Source organism: Mytilus galloprovincialis, chromosome 3, assembly GCF_965363235.1.
Source record: "Mytilus galloprovincialis chromosome 3, xbMytGall1.hap1.1, whole genome shotgun sequence".
In the NCBI taxonomy this organism is placed as follows: Eukaryota; Metazoa; Mollusca; class Bivalvia; order Mytilida; family Mytilidae; genus Mytilus; species Mytilus galloprovincialis.
In genome coordinates this window covers 69,019,665-69,036,824 of record NC_134840.1, presented here as the reverse complement: position 1 = coordinate 69,036,824, position 17,160 = coordinate 69,019,665, and the positions used below count along the sequence as shown (strand labels likewise).

General features: G+C 33.1%; 2 protein-coding genes across 3 annotated transcripts in view; one reads left to right on the top strand and one right to left on the bottom strand.

Moving 5' to 3' along the window:
• The window catches only part of LOC143068749 (E3 ubiquitin-protein ligase TRIM9-like), a 73,868-nt gene that overhangs the window by 10,618 nt on the left and 46,090 nt on the right, over nucleotides 1-17,160 (top strand). For both annotated transcript variants that reach the window (XM_076243021.1, XM_076243022.1), the window contains exon 2: nucleotides 10,696-10,791. In XM_076243021.1, the coding sequence (XP_076099136.1) occupies nucleotides 10,696-10,791 (96 nt within the window). The remainder of the gene's footprint in view (nucleotides 1-10,695; nucleotides 10,792-17,160) is intronic.
• LOC143068752 (uncharacterized) lies at nucleotides 104-4,749 on the bottom strand. The gene is made up of 2 exons (XM_076243024.1): nucleotides 3,734-4,749; nucleotides 104-3,534 (listed from the first exon to the last, which is right to left on the bottom strand). Exons 1-2 carry the CDS (start codon nucleotides 4,457-4,459, stop codon nucleotides 3,112-3,114), a joined length of 1,149 nt encoding a protein of 382 aa, XP_076099139.1. The 5' UTR covers nucleotides 4,460-4,749; the 3' UTR covers nucleotides 104-3,111.

The window sequence follows — 17,160 nt, the reverse complement described above, 5'->3', positions numbered from 1 at the left end:
TAATTATGAAAACTGTGGCAATGTTGCCTCAACATTAAACATTCATATATAGTACATTCATGTTTATCTAATGATTTATATGTTATCAAGGTTTCAAAAGCAATGCATATATCAATGTATATTTTTTATGGTGTGTCTGCAGTGGTACAAGTTCCCAATGATTGCAGTTGCTCTACTTGGTAGTTAACCTTGGTTTTATTTGACTGCTAGAAGTTCAATTTGACTTAGTATGAACATGTAATAGTATGAATGGACTGGTTTCCCTGGAAAGAAAACTGAGTTTGTGTTCTATAGTACAAAAGTTATGAGACACGAATCAGACAAATGTTCACTACAACAGGGATCAAAGATGAGGTCTGACTGACTTGACCATAGTAAATGTAAATGATTTGTTATTTTGTCCCATACATATGAATATATATAATTTAGGGGTGCGGATCTCAACGGTTTTCAAGTTCTCAAACAGGTAGGGGTAGGCAGAGGATTTAGGGGGCAGGGGGCCCGGCCCCCCCTTTTAGGGAAAAAATTTGGTTGCTTATATAGGGAATCACTGAAGCGTGACTGGAGCGGGCCCCTCTTAGGTCAGTCAGTGGGCCCCACTTATGAAAATTTCTGGATCCGCCACTGGGGGTAGGGTGACCCTAGGGACTTCCCCTACATTTCATTTTATTTGTTATATTGTCCCATACATGAATATATATGGTTTAGGGGTGGGGATCTCATTGGTTTCCAAGTTCTCAAACAGGAAGGGTAGGGTGACCCAAGGGACTCCCCCTATATTTCATTTAATTAGTTATATTGATCCATACATGAATATATATTGTTTTGGTGTGGGGATCTTGACCGTTTCCAAGTTCTCAAACAGGAGGGTTGGGATGACCACAGGGACTTCCCTTATATTTCATTTGTTTTGTCATATTGTCCCATACATGAGTATATATGGTTTAGGGGTAAGGATCTTGACCATTTCCAAGTTCTCAAACAGGAGGGTGAACAGTGACCTCAGGGACTCCCCTATCTTTCATCTGATTTGTTATATTGTCCCATACATTAATATATATGGTTTAGGGATGGGGATCTCGACCATTTGTAAATTCTAAAACAGGAGGGGTGGGGTGACCCCTAGCGACTCTTTCTATATTTCATTTGATTTTTCATATTGTCACAAACATGAATATATATGGTTTAGGGGTAAGGATCTTGACCATTTCCAAGTTCTCAAACAGGAGGGTGAACAGTGACCTCAGGGACTCCCCTATCTTTCATCTGATTTGTTATATTGTCCCATACATTAATATATATGGTTTAGGGATGGGGATCTCGACCATTTGTAAATTCTAAAACAGGAGGGGTGGGGTGACCCCTAGCGACTCTTTCTATATTTCATTTGATTTTTCATATTGTCACAAACATGAATATATATGGTTAAGGGGTGTGGATCTCGACTGTTTCCAAGTTCTCAAACAGGAGGGGGTGGGGTAACTCCAGGGACTCCCCCATATTTCATTTTTTATTTATTATATTGTTCTATACTTGAATATATGCAGGGGCGGATTCAGACGGGGGAGGGTTGTGGGCTTGCACCCCCCTTAAATTTGCAAAGCATGGGTTGTTCTCAGCTTAATAAAGAATATTCCGATAATTTTACCTCAATTTTTTTTAGCCTCGCTCTGCTCGGCGAAAATTTAAGTTTGCGCCCCTCCTAACCTAAAATCCTGGATCTGCCCCTCATATGGTTTAGGAGTGGGGAGGTCGACCGTTTCCAAGTTATCAAACAGGAGGGGGTAGAGTGGCCCAAAGAATGCCACCTATATATCATATGATTTACTTACATTAAGGTATATATAATATAGTTGCATTATTTGTGAAAATAAAGAATGAAACTTTCAGCTACTTTAATTAACCCTTCAAAATTGAGAAAAAAACAAATAACCCCTCGAAATTGCAGTAATATGTTTACACTTTAAAAGCATCTCACATGCATTATCATCATTTATCATTTATAAAGAAAATTTAGACTGTGACCATGAACATGTATATTGTTAGATATACTGTTCCCAGCTGTCACGTTGTATTGGATTTTTAAATTAAAATTTATCAAAAAGTAATTTTTAGTTTCTAAATAAAATATTTTTCTGCTTTTTCTTTCTTTTACATATATCTTTTGGTTTACAATACTAGTGTTTATATTCATTTACCATGCATAGATGTATTTCTTCACCTGCTTGGATTTATTTTGAAAATGATCGTCAAACCCGGAATTACCCTTATCCGCTTCCGGAATCGGATCCGATTTTGTAAAATTTTGTCTTCACGGCCGCCATTGTTATGTGTTTACAATGTTGTTTTTGTCAATCAGATACGATTTACTCGAATTTATACAATATTTGTCGGCGATTTTCTGTATAAAGCTAGCGGTTGAACAAAATGAACATCGCCGTCATGAATAATAATGATAAAAATAAGTTTTTAGCTCGTTTAATTGGAGACTTTGGTGAAGATGGTGAAAAGGTTTGCAAAGTAATTTCTTATTTTCTTTCAAATGTAAAGCGACTACGTCGGGCGTAGCTAGAAACCAACTATCCTAATCGAAATTCCGCTTGCAAAAGTGGAAGGTCGCGGACCTCGGACCACCGCTAATTTGCACACCTGCCTCCAAATTGAAAAGCTACGAAAATTTCTTTTTCTAATTTGAAATTGCCGCCAACAGCATGAACAGTTGAACTTATTATATAATAGACTACTGACGTAGTTGTACTACGTATTGATGACAAACAATATTCCTACGACTTTTGTCATTTGGGAAATCTAAACTGCTTGTCTTAAGAGATTTTCGGCGATTAAATATTTCATACAATTGTTCTTTGACATCTTAGCTAAAAGCACAAGTCATAATGAACTACACAAGGATTCTTAATAAGCACTACTTCCTATGTGTAACTTTAAAACTTTTGGATAAATCGACGATCATTTAAGGTTTTTCTGGTCATTTTTTTTGTAATCCAGAATAAACAGTATTAAAAAAGTGTTCAATTAGTTATATATAACATAGTAACAAGCTAGATAATAACAATGGCAAGTATTTCAGGATTTATTGGGTAGAACACAAATCTAGGGTGCTCGCATAATGCAGCTTAACTGCATAAAAACACCTCCTGATTCCATAGATAACTTGTCTGACCTTTTGTCATCTTTGTCCAATTTGTCCACTTTTTCATCCAGGTTGTCACCGAATAAAAACTCTGTAACAGGTGTGTCTAGTTCACACAATTTCCTGTATTTTCCTGGGACTATCGGCCTTATCATCTGCTTTCTTTTCCTGTTTGCCGTACATATCCCATGAGTTAAAACTTTAAACAAGTCTTTGAATATTGGTTTGGTTTCACTCATGTCCCCTTTTGTCTTAATAATATTCAAAGCCTTGAGTACCATGACTAATGCTGAACTACATGTCTGAGTCACCTTTTGCATCGCCACATCTCCTTCTCGTTTGGTTTTTAGCACCTTCCATAATTCTCTGTTTACCAGAGGTACCTAAAAAAATCAATTGAGCATTCATAAATGCTGGACCATTTATCGTGATAATAGAATTAATAGTACCGTTGAATAAAAACGAACTTCAATCTCAAAACCATTATCGTTCAATATATAAATATACTTTTTTGCTTTATTTGTCTCTAATCTTAACTATACTTATATCTAAAGCAATATAATATATAACCTGAAAATATACCTTTATCTTTTTGCAATTTTCAGGCACCAAATACTTGTCTGCTAACTTTTGATACTCCTCGTCTTTCAACGGTTTCTCTATAGCTGTTTCAGCGAGTTTTGCCATAGCACTATCTATCTCAGGACCAAACTTTTTGTCCTCTTGGTACTCTTTCTCTAACTCTAGAAAAAAGTCTTCGTCTACCTCATCCAACATTTGATCAAGAGAACAACCAACATCTTGGTCATCTTGTTCCTCTTCAGACTCCATATCATCATCTGATATGTCTGACAATTCAGGAATGTCACTGACACTAACAGTTACTGTCCTATCGGACTCTTTTTGTGAATGAGTTTTAGTTTTATTCAACTCTTTTCCACTAACTTTGTCTTGCAATTGCAAAATGTTCACGGCTAAATTAGCCATTATCTCTGTTTGGGACTTTTCCATACTAGAGAACTTGTTCATCATGTCCTTCATTGTTGGACTGTTATTGTTTTCATTCTCGTTAGTTTCACTTTCGCTTTCCGGGTTCCCGGACATGCGTAGAATACCACTTCCCCCGGGCATGCACATTGCATCCGAACTTATATTTATACTTCTATTGTTCATATCGGTATCGTGGTTTCCCACTGTTTCAGAAACCTTTCCTGATTTTATTTTGTATATCTCTTTCGTTCGACGTTTCACCATTTCGGCAAAATTGTTCCTTTCGGACGTCGAATTACCAATATTACTATCCGCCATTTTGATGACCACTTTGGTCAATAGCAGTGTCAATCTATTGAATCCACACGATTTTTAAACCATCACACAAAAATTACGGAATATCCATCAATCAAAATTGTTAATCAATAAAGAGAAAAATACAATAAGTCCAACAAAAATATACAACGGATAAAAATGTCGAAAAACTAATCAAGCTCATAAAATTGCACGTACGACCTCGGACAACAACGTGACCGCAATGACCTTGGACAGCGCCACCTGGCTGTTCTCTCATGGGAAATCGTCTATATCACCAGTTTAATAAAAGTATTATTTTCAACTAATTGTTTTCTTTCTTCCCAGTTTGTTTTTCATATAATAGTACATGAGCCCAAACTAGATTTTATGCAAATAAATGGAACCTTACACTATTACTTAAAGCTGTTATTAACATTCAGGAAGAATATGTTATAGTGTGATTGAAGTACATTATTGAACCGTTTGGTTATTGAAATTAGCAATATGTCTCTATATTATCAACAATTTATATGTCTATCCCCTGGTGAATTTTAACTATACAATCACTCAAAGCTTTTCTAATATTTCCATAAAACTATCTGGATATGAGTGCCATGAATAGAAAATTTAGACAACAGAGAATACCAAGTAGTGTCAGAGCATACTTATTATTGATACTGATGTCTATAGGGTAATGTCATGGACTGTTCCTCAATTAGTGTCTTGTCATTTGTCGAGATATACATACATTGTACATAGAAAATCTTTCTATAGTCATTTTATATACAAGACAAGATATCAAAGGCAACTTTATGCTGAAGTATTTAATTAAAGGTTTGGCTTTACTCAATTTAAAGAAATATTTGTTTTGAAGTTGTTAAAATTTGAGAAATACTTAAATTGGAAAAGAAATCTGCACAGTAATTTAATTTTAAAATGTAAAGTGATGCTATTGAATTCAAATTGTACATTAAACATGTATGCAGCATTGAAAGGTGTCATGTTTTGAAGTAAAGTCAAGCTCAAGGATAAGCATCAATCTTGAACTCAATATAAATGAGAATTGAATAGGACTTTAAATACTTAACATGTTTAATGCAATAGAAGTATTAAATTATGTAAGAGATGTTTTAACATTTTGTAATTTTAAATTTGAATTAATCACTTTTAATATTTACAGTATTATGAACTATTAAGAATCTTTAAGTGTGATTAGAGCTGAGATTTTAGACATTGCAAGCTGAAATATGTTTAAAAATACAATGTAGTAAGGGGCATCAATAAATAATAATTAAACTACTAGGGGTTGTTTCAGGGTTGGCAAAAACCCGGGTTTTATGAGTATTGCCCAGCCCAGTGGGAAATACTGGGAAAACCCGGGTTTTACTGGGTTTTAGTGGGTAATACTGGGCAATACTGGGCAATACTGGGTAATATAAAATACTGGTCTGAATTTTATAAAGGATTCAGTGATCAAACACAAATTTTATACATTTAAGATATATATAACCTTTTTTGTTTGTCTGAATTTGTAAAACTGTAAATCATAAAGCAAAAAACTTTTTTTTAAATAAATATAACTCCAATTAAGAATAAACAATTACATGTTAGAAAAATTACATTTAAATAATGTATATGCACTTTCACTAATTAGTAAGTAATTATTCACATGATTCAGATTAGAATGCAGATTTGTTTATGTAACAATAATCAGCCCTTTCAATTCTATAAGTGTTAATGGCATGACCCCTTAGGGTGTTTATTTAGCAATATGACAAATGTATGAATGTAAAACATTTGAAATTAACAATTCACTTAAACATTGCAATAATTTTTTTTTTCAAAGTAGGGATTATTGAAACAATGCTTGGTAATTTATTAACAAGGTTTCCTTAAATGTGCAAATCTTGTATTAAGGCTAAATTGAAGGGAATGAAATTGAATTTTTCTCTATTAGAAATGACTGTCAATGGTTATCTGTATAAAAAGTATATATTTAGCTGTAATACTATGAAACTACACCAAGACTTTACTATTTTGTGTTAAAATAAGCTTAAAAAATCATATTGCCCAGTTATGCCCAGTATTCCCCATTTCTGGGAGTATTGCCCAGCCCGGGAAAACCCGGGTTTACCCACCCGGGAATTCCCGGGCGGGTAATACTTTGCCAACCCTGGGTTGTTTAAGGACCTTGAATACCCATAATGGTCTCTCAAGGTCTATAAATAATGATAAAAAAGACAGACCTGATTGACAAAACAACATGTTAAAGTAAACTACCCCCCCCCCAAAAAAAAAAATTAAATTATTTAGTAACGTGAGGCCAGGTCTGAGCTTTTCACGTTAGGGTAAAGATTGATTGATGCCAAACCATCTGCATTTAATGCACCTGTCCTCAGTTGTTCAGTGGTTGTAGTTTGTTGGTGTGATTCTTTTTTTGTTCTTTTTCTTTTGATTTTCCTGTTGGAATTGTTTTACACTAGTTTATTTTGGGTCCCAGTATAGCTTGCTGTTCAGTGTGAGCAAAGGCTCTATGTTGATGGCCATACTTTGACCTATACATGTTATTGTTCGCTTTTTTTTTTTTATACATTGTGACTTTGATGGAGAGTGGAATTGTCTCATTGGCTCTCATACCACATCTTCTTATTTATTTTAACCGTTGTGAACCTTTCCTTTAGTAGCTTTCTTGTATGCAGCAACACTCTTTAAAGATAATCCTGGAAACTTACAAGATGTGTTATATCTAATTAAAATCTCCTACATATATCCTAGTGAAATGACCTCAGTTTCTCCAATCTCATACTATGCTGAAGCAGTGTTACTCCAGACAAATTGTTATAAAATTTCCATCAGACGATAATATAATTGACAATGTTTTATAGCCTCAGTGATTATTAACCATCGCTGGTATATTGTAGAAGACTTATATTTCCGGAGGAAATAAATTTCTTATGGTAATGTGTCTATTACATCTTTGGATTTCCAATACGATTCAGCACTTGCAGGCTTTCCTATACATTTAATTATTAGGTATCACTATGATAATAGTAAATTTCTTCCTCATCAAACTATAATTTTTACAAAGCAGACTTGACGAACTTTTGGCATGATAAGAATGAGAACACAAGGGACTTGCAACCAAAAGTTTAAACCATACATGTGTGAATCACTTTTCTTTGAAATTTCAATTTGAATGATGCATTGTTAGACATTGTAAAAAATAGTTATTGTAAGTCTGAAATAACACTATTACTTACTTCCAGATTTACAAAGTTGGAAATGAATTGTAATTGATAAAAGACGGACGAAACACCATCATCTATTTGCATATTTTAAGTTTTTAGGTTCTGGTCTTTGTTTCAGGCCAACGAATAAAATGGGTTGTAACATAAACCAGGCCAAAAGAATTATTCCTCTTGATTTTTATTATAAACGATTTTAGTTCATTTAATTGTAATGATATGAGATTTGGAATAAGAAAAGTCCGCCATATAACAGCAAAGCATATTTAAGCTTGATTCACGATGGCTTTTGTATAAAGTACAGGAAAGTCAGATATTTTCCCTGTCATAGCTAGCTCCTAGGTAATTAATCATTGGTCATTTCAGAGATGTGTATTGACTGACCAGTGTTTGTTTGATGTAAATTACAAGGTGTTGAGGGAATTGTCTGATTTACAACATCATGGCGCCAGCATAGAAATTGATTACAACAAGTAATTCCCTTTGGATGTCCTTATCTATATAGGCAGCTGGTTAAATATATACTTATACTTATCAATGCTTATACTCAAAATATCTTGCTATGATTTTATTGCTGAACTATGAGTAAAGGATGATATTTTAGAAATTATTAAACTCAAGGGGGCTGGGCCATTGCATACATGTTATGATAAAAGCCTTAAAAAGGAACCTAGTTTTTAGGTATATGAAACTACTAGGTTAAACGGATAGTAGCTACGATTTTCATTAAAATTACTTTTTTAATCTATATGCCGGATTTTGTACAAAAAGTAAAATAGTTAGGATTAAAACAATTACTGGTTACGTTCAGTTGAGCATTTAGAAGCTTTTTAACGTTTAACACCTACATTTATTTATTATCTATAGATAATAATTCGATGTTAAGCCCAACCCTTATTCATATGACCTTTACTCTTTAGTTCCCAATGCGCAATCGCACATTGTGCCTCGAAGGGAAAATGGTCGAACAGGGGAATGTTATCGCGGAAATGGTACGCGAATTTACAGTTTCAGCGAGAAAAGAAACAAAAAAGAGGTGCAGACAAGTTATTGTAAATCAAAAATATGGTTTCAAAAAGCTAGATGAATGTATCAATATTCTCTATAGAGTAGTATCTGACTGGCAAAAAAAATATGTTTGTTCAATTAACCCTACATTTATGTTCTTGTAAAAGACTTTACAACATTTCAGTTCAGCATGTGTGAGATAAACATTAATCTTAACTGTCATTCATGGAAGCTTTACTGAAAGTAAACATACATTTGAAGAGTTTTTAGCAACTAAGAATTAAATTTGACTTAAGATGTAATGACACCCAAGAAATCTTACAAAAGATTTTAAATTGATTGATTGATTGTCGCTTGTTTAATGTCAAAGTTTGTTAGACATCAATGTTAAACATTAATACTTCAACATTCCCTAAGAAACCTTATAAGTTCTTTGATAGCACTTCAATTGTTACGGCATGAATACCAAACATAGAACTGAAACCCTACAAATAGTTTTTGTCTTACAATTCTTCTTTTTACCAAATACATATTGATTTGTATCTAATACATACACATTGTAAAATTGGCAGAGTGAATGCCTCAAAGCAATTCTTTTCCATGAAGTAATTTAATATTAGAGAATGGAAAGAACTGTAAATAAGAAAAGTCTATCAAGGGGTGTTGATGTATACATATTGCTTTTTGTGTCGACAATATATTGCTGTGTTGTCAATTCTCTAGTAATTATTTCCACAACATAGATAATTGTTTACATTCTTTTTTGGTAATGATTAAAACAAGACATGGCATAGCAGTGGCGGATCCAGGGGGAGGTGGGGTGTTCCTGGGGGTTGGAACCCCCCTTTTTTTGGACGATCAATGCATTTGAATGGGACATGTACTTGGAACCCCCCTTTGTCCTGGGTTAGGAACGCCACCTTTTAAAAATGGCTGGATCTGCCTCTATATAGTTGACTATGCTGTATGGGCTTTGCTCATTATTGATGGCTGTACAGTAACCTGTAGTTGTTAATATCTGTGTCATTTGGTCTCTTGTGGAAAGTTGGCTCATTTAATGGCAATTGACTATCACTTCTTTAATATGTGGTAAAACTGGTGTTGGTTTTTTCTCCAAAGATACAATGCATATTTTTGCAGATCATTAGATGAAAACACATAATTCTTTGGAATTGAACGATAAAGATGAATGATACGGCAAACCATTCTCGTGGGGTTTAGTTAAAGATATAAAAAGATATCTAAGGATAAAAGTTTAATTGGCCATTTCAAAATCAAACTTTATTGTTTGTACTTTAAAAAGGCATACACCATGTCAGTGGTTCATCTTCCATTGTTTGGGATGTTTTAAACCAATCACATTGTTTGTGTGTTCACCTGGAAAACATTAACCTGAATTGTTAAAATTTTCGCAGCTTGCATCAGGTGATTTAACCTTAGTTTTACCAAAATTCCTCCTGACCAATGTTGGATTTAAAAATTGACTATTTTTTGACAGCTTGTGATACATCTTTATGTACTATTGATAGTGTTTACCAGTGTTTATAGAAATTGACTACATGCAAGACAATAAGGTTGCTGCTATATCTGAAGCTATTTCTTAATAATGATTTTATTTTTAGTGGAACTAAAATACAATTATTTTACTTGCTAGATAGTAGCAATTTTGAGAAAAATATTTCAAAAGTTATATTGAAGTACTTGTGAGTGATTTTTATCACATTGATTATTTGGAATAAACAGCATAGGCAGTGTAAGGAGTATTGTAGTAAGGTTTTAAAATGTAATTCAGCCTAAACGGCTATAGCTTGCCATAATAGGTCAGACTTATAGATAAAGCCTGCTAATATTCAGACGTGCATGAATTAAAAACAAAATATCTTGAAATGTAAACTTAATGGGAGGAGAAATCTTGCAAATATAGATTTTTTATACATGTACCATATAGCATATAGTAAAAGTAACCATAGTTTCATTTAATGTAAATTTTTCTTTATTTTTCAGACAGAACTGTCCCATGGGTTACAGTCATTATCAGAGAAAGCCAAAGCTGGGACAGAATTTATACAAAGATTAAAAGGAATGTCAGAAAAAGTCCACGTAAGTTAAATTTCCATGGAAAGGTTTTAAAAGCTTACATTATCTGTTGAGAAAACTACATTAGCTTGACAGGGGCTTTGTGAGAATGAAGACGATATTTTTGGAGATTATACCACAGTTTAATTAGATATCATTACTTTGACAAAACCAAAACAGTTAATATAATGCTGAGTGCATGATAATTCTGACATAGACAGCTTTAGAATCCCAGGGGAGTTTATCTTCTCATTCTAGACAGAAGATATAAAAGCACTGAAAAATGCTTACTAGGCTCATTTGCACTTGTATATTTGTCATTGTAATTTATTAGGAATTTAAGAAAATATTGTCACATGTTTTTGTCCCAGACAATGGGAAATGACAACTTCAAGGCATTTAGTTGAACATATTTACATTTTTCAAAGATGTTTGTATAATGTAGCATATTTATCTTATTATATCTCTCTAGGACATTGCATGTTTTGACTTCGAAAAAAGAGGGCGTATTTCACTCTGATTCAATATTTTATGAGCTTTTTGAATGTCATAAACACAAGAAGAATAATGGTGACTCTAGCAAACATTTAATTGCATGCAAATGTTATGCACTAAACATAGAATTGTCTCAGAGATTCAGATTTATGATGCTCAGCTACAATTAGAGTGTCATGCAACTGGGTCTACAAATAATGAATTTGTGTTTCCCGCAGAGATTATGTTGTATGATTAACCTGAAAATAAAAAAAAAGCCTTAAAAAAAGTCCTTATACTATCTCAATAATAAAAAACTATTCAGTTATCCAAGAAATCATTTTCCCTTGTTATTATTGTTTAAAGGTTGCTTAATAAAAGACAATTTAATTGGTGCTCAAATCAGCTAACAGTTCTAGTTTCAATTTAAAGAATAAAATGTAAAATTTTATCAGAAATATTCTTGTGCATTTTTATTTTTGCTACTGTCTGCATACAAATTCAATTTTATCTTCTGGTTCTGATGGTTTTCCTGAAGAACTTTAATGAAGGTACTTGGAAACAATGCCTTAGGCTAACGAACAAATTTAATTTAATTTCATATAATTTCTTTCATAGGGAAAAAAGTTTCAGTTTCAATTTACGCTATAAAACTGTCAAATCAAAAAAGCATAACATCATAAAAATCTCAGAATATAATAAAAATGTTATTTGTAACAAAAGAGTTTAGATGAGAACAATAAACTTCAAACTAAAATTGATTTCTCGTTAAGAACAGCATGGATTGAAATTTTTAAGAAGCATGGAAGGTTGATTGTATTTTAGAAACCATTTCTGACTTGAAGAGAATTGGAGTTTGTACTACAACCATTAGTGCTAATTGGTCCCCATTTCCTCGTCTCATTTACTTTAGCAGCCTTGTCAATTATACTCCTCAAATATTTGCAGGCTTCATGAATAAAAAGGACAGAGAGAGGGGAAAAAAGAAAATCGATAATTTTTTTTTAAACAAATCTTTTTAAGCATTTTACATCAATTCATAAAAGAAATGATACGATTAAATATTTATAAAGACAGGAAGTGTGATCAAAGTTTGAACAAAGTTTGAAGTAATGTTATACTTGTAAATACCGATCAATATATTTATAACAAATTACTTTGAAGATCATGAATTTAGAATTCATTTTAGAAGGATTGACATCCTTAATGAGAATGTTTCTTGACGACATTTCTGGAATTGATGTTTTGGGAATTGTTCAAAAGAGATGATTGAAAGTTTTCTAATGCATTTTTCTCCTAATAAGAACAGAATTAAAACTTCATCAGTTTGAGAAAATTTGATTTTGCATAGCACTACTACAAGCCGTAATCAGATGGCTAACAAGATCAATCTCTTTTTCATTTTATTTTACTACAAAACACATTCAATACAAGGAACATTTCAAAGAACTATAGTTTTCAAAAGAATCTAAATCTAAATTGTGTACATGTAGTTTATTTAAGTTTACCATTGTTTACAGTAAATAAGTTAGCATCTTTTAAGATTTTTTTTTAATGAAAATGGGGCCATAAAAAAGAATAGGTTTGTTTGCCCAAACCTACCTACCTATAAAAAGCTGCCTACTCAAATTCTTTTATTGTCCTGATTTGAAGAAGTTTTTTTTTAATCAGATAAGCATGAAGACTAATAAACATCTGATACTTCAATTTCTTTAAAAAAAAATAAAAATGCCTACCTACCTACCCACTGTCTCAACCTTGAGTAGGGTTTGGGCAAACCAAAATATTTTAATTGTGGCCTGGGTGTCCTTCTCTCTGGACAGCAATTTTAATTAATATTTTATTTTATAATATATATAACGATAGTCGAATCAGAGAACGTCAAAGAAGAGTTTTACAAAAAAAATATTTTTAAAGACATTGAATGACTTGAATAAGTCATGACATCTTTGTGTTTGATAGAAATTAACATTCCAGCAAAAACAACAAAAAAAAACCCAAAATCATGACATTTGCATGCATCTTTCAATTACACTGAAAAAGTAGTAATAACAGTCCAGTGTACAATGTATTTTTATATTCACATCGTGATTCACAGTTACCCATTGTGGCTTTAACAATAGAACCAAGAAGCAGAACATGAGAATAGTTCCTACTTTAAACACGCTATTCAAATCAAAACATTAATGGCAAATATGGAAAAATTGATAAGTAGTGAGCCCTTTCCTGCAAAATGGCTATAAATCTCTCATCTGTTTGATGGTGGCTGCACAATTTTCAAAAAATTAGTGGTAGAAATTGTTTATCTGGAATTGCCATTAAAAAGCCATCTTTCATTTCATCTCTGATTGTGAAGACAAGTAAACGAATAAAATGTACATTTACACCCAGTATAGAGACTTTATCTTAACAATGAATAGACAAATTTAATTATAACAACTCTGATAAAACACAAAAGTAAAAGCTTCATCACTCAAATGATTCAGTCTTGTGGAGTCTAACAGTCTGCCATAGCTCTTTGCAAGCCTGGTTTTGCAAGTGGAAGTTAAGCCCTCTATTTCATGCAAAATTAGCTGATGTATCGATTCTGCTTATCTGTCTTTCAATGTTTGCAGAAAGACTCAAAATTTTCATCCATTTAAGTCCTGTTAGGAGTCTGAAAGCTTCTTATGAATTGATTTAATTTCCATTCATAAATCTTTTCCTCCATCTATCAATCAATCCCATCCTGACTTAAGGAAGAAAATCTATATGGAAGTTTTCCTTAAGATCTGGGAGTTATGTCAACACCAACATTCTAAATAAACAAAACCTTAATTTCAGGTTAACACTGATGCAACTTGATGTTGATTTATGAAATGTTGCTTTCACCATCTTTGGAAAACACCAACATTCAAAATAAATAAAACCTTAATTTTAGGTTAACAACTAGATGTTGATTTATGAAATGTTGCTTTAAGAAAACAAGTTACATTAGAATTTATGCCAAGCATCATTAGTAAAAAGTACAAATACCAGGATCTGCATCTTTTGAATAGTTAGAGTTCCAGAACAATTATTTTAGCTCTCCAGTTGTTTTTGCTCAGAGATCTCCCCCAGTTTTTTGGTGGGTTCATGTTGTTCAGTTTTTAGTTTTCTATGATGTGTTTCCTATAATGTTGATTAAATGTCTTTCAAATGTTTTTTTGTTTTTGTCATGTATTAAATGTCAGTTTATTTTTTCGACTCATCAGTTTAAATGTCACTTTGGTATCGTTTGCCTATCTTTTCCAAAGCAGAACTTTTAGATCACATCATATGTATGTAAAAGAGTTTATTGAATTTTGTTTTGATCAACTCTCTCCCACATCTGATTTGATGTTACAATTCATTGACAACAAAAGATACTGAAGTTGTTTACACAGTAGAGCATCATCAGACAGCTAGTGAAGCTTGAGAAATGGTAGACATACAATGTTGATAAACAAAACAGTGACCGGCCATGCAGCAATACTGTGTTAACAACTTTTTGGTTTTACATTCATATGTTTGTTAATCTAGTTTGTGTTATGAATAAGGTTTTTAGCTCTGTTTCACTGATGTTTTACAGATTGTATGCTTTGGCCACTGTTTTATTTAAAATCAAAACATGACTTGGTCTTCTACCCAAGGTTTTCATACCGTTGTTCAGAATTTGTTTTTCATCTTATTAAATAAAGATGCACAATTTTAAGATGCGAGATTGATGTTCATAAAAAAATTATGGCATCTGATTAGATTTCTGACAGTTTTTAAATTCCCACTGGACATCTTTGATTTGTATTGTATTGCTGTTATGTTAACCTCATCAAATATACAAAAGAGGATAAAAAATGTAGGTTTATGTATGTAATAATGAGGATACAAAGATGATGAATCAAGATGAGATGTTTTTGTATTCTCACAGGAGTATCTGAGATTTCCATTTGTTTATCTGTTATCTAAGACTTGTAATCCCTATTGTCTGTATCACTCCCATGTGTTTTGTTCTGAGGATTGAAGAACTTAAAGATTCCAGCAGTTAAGCATGTATATCTGTTGTTTTACCTGACAGAAAATTGTATTTTAATGTGATAAGTGATTTCACATATTGATAGGTAAATAATGTAAATCTGTTATTGATGAGATCTTTTCCATGTTGGAGAGGTGTTGAACAGCTTCCTTTAAATTAGATGAAAGTTTCATTCATCACTTTGATGATATAAACAGTAGGTGCTATGGTGAAAGATATCAATTCATATTTTTCATATTAATCATCAGATTCTAAAGTTTAAAATTTTCTGTTGATTTTCAAATGCAATTTAAAATTATGAACTTGATATATTTTTTTTAAATCATAAATCATAAAGAAGAGAAAAATGGTAAATCAACTTGTAATATTTTTGACATGCAATGCTACTTCTTAACAACAGATGCTTTTCTTAAGTACCTCTAAGAAGTTCATCTACTGTATCACAAGACTGTCAAAACTGAGTATGTGAGTTCTAACAAGGCACATGCATGGCAATCACAAGACTGTCATCACTGAGTATGTGAGTTATAACAAGGCACATGCATGGCAATCACAAGACTGTCATCACTGAGTATGTGAGTTCTAACAAGGCACATGCATGGCAATCACAAGACTGTCAACACTGAGTATGTGAGTTCTAACAATGCACATGCATGGCAAGTGCAACTCGTGTTTGACTCCAATCTTATTGACTGTGATTGTCAGATTTCCTTCAAAAGGTCTGCTATTGTTATCTCAACTTCCTCCACCAGTAAAAACTGGCTCACCTGATATAACCAAGAGTGCTTTAAGTGGTGTCAAACACAAACAATAAATCAATCAATCATTATATTTATTTTGATTTAGTATTTGTTCCGACTCTTTTTTTATTAGATAGGTTGCACACAACTTTGTAGTGCAAAAAAGTTAACAGTATATATATATATATATATACAACTCGTCTAAACATCAACCCAACAATGTTAGATCTGTAAATTTGCTTTCACAAATTTTTGGTTCTTCCCTCGCCGGGATTCGAACCCATGCTACTGTGATATCGTGACACCTAATCGCCTGCACTGCAGCCGTCCCGCTAGACCACACGACCACCTGGGCTCTTAAAAATAGAGCTTTCGCTGGCCGTGTGTTACCTTTTCACGTCAGTTTTAATCTAGCGGCGTACTGCAGTACATGATATATAAGGCATGAAGATGTTATTGTTACAGATCAGCTAAATTATCTATAGTAAAGGATCCTACAAATTAATGTAAGATACAGTCACAGAAAATAATTATATTTATAAGTACGTCTGAGTCAGTGACAACCCTACAACAGATGTATCCATCGGATCGCCATCAATGATGGTGATACATGGCTGTGTACATAATGTATATACAACTCGTCTAAACATCAACCCAACAATGTTAGATCTGTAAATTTGCTTTCGCAAATTTTGGTTCTTCCCTCGCCGGGATTCGAACCCATGCTACTGTGATATCGTGACACCTAATCGCCTGCACTGCAGCCGTCCCGCTAGACCACACGACCACCTGGGCTCTTAAAAATAGAGCTTTCGCTGGCCGTGTGTTACCTTTCCACGTCAGTTTTAATCTAGCGGCGTACTGCAGTACATGATATATAAGGCATGAAGATGTTATTGTTACAGATCAGCTAAATTATCTATAGTAAAGGATCCTACAAATTAATGTAAGATACGGTCACAGAAAATAATTATATTTATAAGTACGTCTGAGTCAGTGACAACCCTACAACAGATGTATCCATCGGATCGCCATCAATGATGGTGATACATGGCTGTGTACATAATGTATATACAACTCGTCTAAACATCAACCCAACAATGTTAGATCTGTAAATTTGCTTTCGCAAATTTTGGTTCTTCCCTCGCC

Coding starts and splice junctions, on each gene's coding strand:
- LOC143068752 (XM_076243024.1), bottom strand. CDS start 4,459: ATGGCGGATAGTAATATTGGTAATTCGACGTCCGAAAGGAACAATTTT. Junction 3,535..3,733: donor AAAATTGCAAAAAGATAAAG/GTATATTTTCAG, acceptor TGATTTTTTTAG/GTACCTCTGGTAAACAGAGA.